The sequence below is a fragment of the Apium graveolens genome, chromosome 11 (assembly GCF_009905375.1).
Source record: "Apium graveolens cultivar Ventura chromosome 11, ASM990537v1, whole genome shotgun sequence".
NCBI classification, from domain to species: Eukaryota; Viridiplantae; Streptophyta; class Magnoliopsida; order Apiales; family Apiaceae; genus Apium; species Apium graveolens.
Window position 1 is genome coordinate 141,227,073 of NC_133657.1, and position 5,606 is coordinate 141,232,678.

Consider the following 5,606-nt stretch of genomic DNA (forward strand, 5'->3'; position numbering starts at 1 on the left):
GTTCGGCTCGTGATCCGCATGTTTATTCTTGAACATCACTTTTTGTTTGGTAATTAAATTAGGATAATCTCGACTCATTTTAGGAAATAATTAAGTTCAAATCAGATCGAAAATAATGCGTCTCGGCTTTGTAAGTTTGCAGCTCTATCTGGGAGGAAATTATATTTTTCTATATATAATAAGCATAAGAGATTTTTTATTCAAAATTTTGATCCTGCACCGCCAAAACAATCTAAACCTTTTCTGATAAAATTAAAAATAGACGATTAAGATTACATCTTATTATTAGAATTGATATATTCTTAATACAATCATACATAGAAAATAATTATATTATTCTGATACTATTCAAACACCAATCACATGCAATGTCCTAATACAATTATAAAAAAAATATTATTAGATATTTAACCAATCATATATATAAAAAGATTACATTATTTAACTACCATTCAAGCACAAAAATATGATATAATGATACAACAATACATAAAATATAATTAGATATTATAATATGGGTGCTTTTCCATAGCCACAGATGGTTGTAATAACCACCCGCCGCATTGTTACATTGCGGTATCACAATGCTTCATTGTGGGAGTACTGCAGCTTTGATTCATTGCAGTCTCGCAATGCTTCATTGCGGGAGTACTGCAGCTTTGATTCAATGCGGAAACTGCCTTGCTTCATTGCTGGAAATAATTTAGTTTTATTTTAAAATAATTTTTAAATAATATATATTAAATGTAGAAATAATTTTCATTGATGTTAAAATTCCTAATTCATTTATATTTTGGTTGTTATATTTTTATACAGTATTTATATATTTCTATTAATAAATTCTTTATTTTAACAAACAATTACTTAAAATTCGCGAAATTACATAACCACCCACTGCAGCATTGACTCAATGCGAACCCCGCAATGTTACATTGCTGGAAATAATTTAATTTATTTTTAAGTAATTGTCAAATAATAATTAATAAATGTAGAAATAATTTTAATTTATGTTTAAATTCCTAAATTATTTTTTGTTTGGTTGTTATATTTTTATTTTGTATTTATATATTTCTATTAATAAATTCTTTATTTTAACAAATAATTACCAAAAATTCGAGAAATTACAGATCTACCCATTGCAGCATTGTCTCAATGCGGCAGACGGGGACCCCGGTTTAACCCGTTTAGATTAGAAAATACTTTATTCTTCCCCAAATCAAAATTGTAAACCATAGAATCGATCTCCGACAACTGAAGGCCATTTCAGGCGATTAATCAACCGGGGTAAGATCCGTTATGCACATATTTATACACACTTATATCGATATACAGACACAGTTACACACAGACATACACGATTACATCTTCCGCAATGAAACAATGCGAACCACAAGGCGATTAATTCAAATATACATATATAAATATTTATTTACTTGTTATAGCAGTTTCAGTTCTTGGTTATCCTTATGATTTCTTGAAATTTAATGTATATTTGATTGATATTTGAGAAGAATCTGTGTGTATGTGTGTGTGTGTCTTGTGTTCAATTATTTGCTCCTTTTTTTGCAGTTTAAGTTCTTGGTTATCTTTATGATATCATGAAATTTTGAGAAAATTTGGTTAATAGTTGAGAAGAGTGTGTGTGTTTCTTGTTTTCAGTTTCTCGAGTTTTTGAAAGATGACACTTTTCGATCAATAAACAAATTTAACAATACTACATTCATAAAATAAATGGTTTCTAACTCCGTTATTATCGAAATAAAATTAATTCATAAAGATCTTGACGCATGCAAGCATTGCGGCAGTCGCCTCCATAAATGTTTCAATGCATGTGGTCTCCCGCAATGAACTAATGCGCACCCCGCAATGAACTAATGCCGGGTACCGGGTGGTTACTATAACCATCCGAGGTTGCGGACCAAAACCCTTAATATATATATATATATATATATATATATATAGAGAGAGAGAGAGAGAGAGAGCTGTTCCCCAGCCATCGTTGCGGATGATGTATCCCAACCAAGTTGGTTGGGAATAATTTCCCATATATATATATATAGGTAATTAATCAGGAGCCAACGTGGGTTGGGGGGGACAGTCAGCCAACCCACAACAATGAAACATTGCGGGAGGAAGCAATGTTTCATTGCGGGTCTTGACTTCCGCAATGAAACATTGAGGGATGTCGCCATGCACAGGGAACATTGCGCACTCCGCAATGTTTCATTGTTGGGTAGACTCCCAGTTTTTAATGTCCTAACTGCTCCTCTCTTTCGCTTATTCTAATATTTAACTTATTTATATAAGTATAAAAATAATATTAATGTTCAATAGTAATTATTTTTTTTAAAATATGTTAACATTAAATATAAGTAGTAGTAATATTTTAAAATATTATCAATTTTAATAATAAATTTATCAATTTTATTTTTTCTGTACTTTTTCTTTAAATTATCCTATGAATTATTTTAGTTTAAAAAAATAATATTATTAATTTTATACTTTTTAGTGAATTGAGTTATTTTAGTTTAAAAAATTTATCAACAGTCAAACTTATTTTTTGTGCAAAACTTATTTTATGTGCCAATATTAATAAGAATTGACTTATTTTATGTGCCAAAACACCGCAATGAAGCATTGCGGAGTGTCCTAACATTGCGACCACCGCAATGAAATATTGCAGGGGTAAACTGGGTTTTGCATAATTTTGCAGATTGGTCACTGCACTTGCAAATGATTTATTTTTTATATAATATTTTTTCTGTTTTACAGAAAACTTTCTGCCTAATTTTGAAAAAAAAATCTTCATAAATAATTTTTTTAAATTTTTTTTTTTTGGATTATTAATAATGGCAACAAGTACTAACATTAACAACATTGAAAATATTTAATTAAAATTCATTAATATTTCAAAGTACATAATAACAAATTCGGCATGACCTCTTTGTTTTTAAGTTAAACTTTACCTGTAAAATAAAAAAATCGGCATGACCTATTTATTTTTAAGTCAACTAAAAACCTGTAAAATTTCAAACCAAACCAAACTAAACTTAAAAATGAATGGCCTTGACATGCCAACTATAAACAAACCAAACCAAACTAAACTTAAAAAAAATGGCCTTGATATGCCAACTACAAACAAATCAACTAAAATAAATACATCTAACCAACCAAAATAAATACAACCAATCTAAAAAAATACAATCGAGCAAAATATGTACAACTAAAGTAACTACAAGTCACTAATCAAATAACAAACTAGTGTCCCGCCTCTCTTTGTCGAATGCCCCACTCAGAAATGTGTCTAGCAACCCTTTTTGATAACTCGTACGCCATCCGATAGCGAAAAGTCTGTACATCAACTTTAGGATTCCACGCAGCTGATGGCAAAGAGATCCCGTTGAGCATAACGTCCATGTACTTGGAGACATATACACCACAATCATTGCCACCATCTTGCTTGGGTCGAGCATCAAGACCATGAACCCGGGTATATTTCAATGGAAATCGAGATGGATGCAAATAATTGAGCATATATGGGATCAACTTTTCCTGCAAATAACGGGAAATGAACCCAACAAGTCATTATTTCATATTAATCTATTTAAAACTACTGGTAGGGAATTAAAGAATGATATTTCACGGGAAATGAACCTAACAAGTCATTATTTCATTATTAATCTATTTAAAACTACTGGTAGGGAATTAAAGAATGATATTTCACGGGAAATGAACCTAACAAGTCATTATTTCATATTAATCTATTTAAAACTAGTGGTAGGGAATTAAAGAATGATATAGTTACCATAATATAATACTGCCAGGGGTGAGTGATGTTTCCTGTTGTGTCTTTGTCGTCCCTAAGAGGATCAATGATTAGCACTCTCATTTTGTTGAGATTAACAACAAACAAGAACCAATGAGAGCTATCACACGTGGGGAAAAATGCAAAGTCACAAAACTGAAGAGGCAAGCTACCCCCCTGTTAGCATAATCTCTAAAGAACCTCTCCATTGACTTCTTGACATCACCTTTTAGGGTACTCGGAGAAGCCTACAATTACAAGTCATAAAATAGGTTAACATTTATACAGCATAATTGATATCTGTTTATAGAAAAGCAGGTTGGAGTATTGGTATTTGTTTAATAGAGTACCTTCAAGTTAGGACAATGCTCAAGTGCCATCGCCATGAAAAAGCTAGGAGCAATGAAATACCGCCTGGGCTTGAAACTTTCAGTTCTGGGAATTTTTTCCCATTTTTCCCAGAGTTTATCCTCTCTAAGTCTCAAGAGCTCACCATAGGCATTGAGAACATCATCCTCCACCCAATACTCTGGTCGCAAAGTTGTTACTTGGCTATGTGTAAGAGGATAAGTAACGCCCCGCTCACTGTGATCACGCCAAATGTAATCAACCTCTAAACTCCAGAAATGCCGATACAACCACCTCACTTTCCGATTTTTTAGTGGCCTTGTCATATCACCACGCCGCTCAGGACCACCTCGTTTCGCCGCATCCTCCGCCAAATCTTCAATTGAGTCCATCTACAAAATAAACAAAAACACAATTAGCACATTTGGAACTAGTTAATCTAAGGTCATTTACTTTAAAAAAGAGTTAAGAGTTATTACATCAAACATGTCCCGTAGCTCACTAGGAACAGAAGACTCGCCCATGCCCAAATGTACATATGGAGTGACAAGGGAGGAAGAGGCCTCTAAAGATTCTGGAGTAATAGGCATCTGCAATCCATGAATTAAGTACACATTTAACACTTAGTTTAATCCATTTATAACTAGTTGTAGGGAATTAATCCATTTTAATCCCATTTAGTTGACATAGTAGGGAACAAATAATACCTTTAGTGGAATAGGTTGAAATGTCATAGATCTGTGGAATGGTGTTGGAGTAGTATAATCAACCTGCAATTGGAAGCCGATACATAAATATATTCAACACACGAAGCTTAAATATTTTAGGAGCATAGAATGATAATATTTGTTAAAGATTTGTACCTGAGGGGGAATGGATACAGCTGTGGGAGCAGGGGTGGCTGGAACATTAGCAGGACACTGAACCTCAACCTGCAATTAGAAGCCGATGCATAAACATATTCAACACACGAAGCTAAAATATTTTAGGTGCATAGAATGACAATATTTGTTAAATATTTGTACCTGAGGGGGAATGGATACAGGTGTCGGAGCAGTGGTGGGTGGAACATCAGCAGGAGACTGAACCTCAACCTGCAATTAGAAGCCGATACATAAACATATTCAACACACGAAGCTAAAAATGTGTAAGTGCATAGGAGGACAATATTTGTCAAACATTTGTACCTGAGAGGCAATGGATACAGGTGTAGGAGCAGTGGCGGGTGGAACATCACCAGTAGACTGAACCTCAACCTGCAATTACAAGCCAATACATAAACATTATTCAACACAGGAAGCTGTAAATATGTAAGTGCACAGGCGGACCGTATTTATAAAATATTTTGTTAGTGTAGGTGCCCTAGAGGCAATACATTATTCTTTTATCTTTATGTCAGTTGATCATTCAATAAATTTATTTATTATGACCTTAATTACTGCGATATTTTGTT

The 5,606-nt window shown here is 33.0% G+C and overlaps 1 protein-coding gene across 1 annotated transcript; it reads right to left on the minus strand.

Annotated features, from left to right (window-relative positions):
• Positions 1-3,258: 3,258 nt before the first annotated feature.
• On the minus strand, positions 3,259-5,334 carry LOC141695960 (uncharacterized). Its single transcript, XM_074500161.1, has 7 exons — positions 5,287-5,334; positions 5,179-5,247; positions 4,861-4,923; positions 4,633-4,743; positions 4,156-4,545; positions 3,979-4,053; positions 3,259-3,552 (listed from the first exon to the last, which is right to left on the minus strand). The coding sequence occupies exons 1-7, from the start codon at positions 5,332-5,334 to the stop codon at positions 3,259-3,261; spliced, it is 1,050 nt and encodes a 349-aa protein (XP_074356262.1).
• Positions 5,335-5,606: the final 272 nt, after the last annotated feature.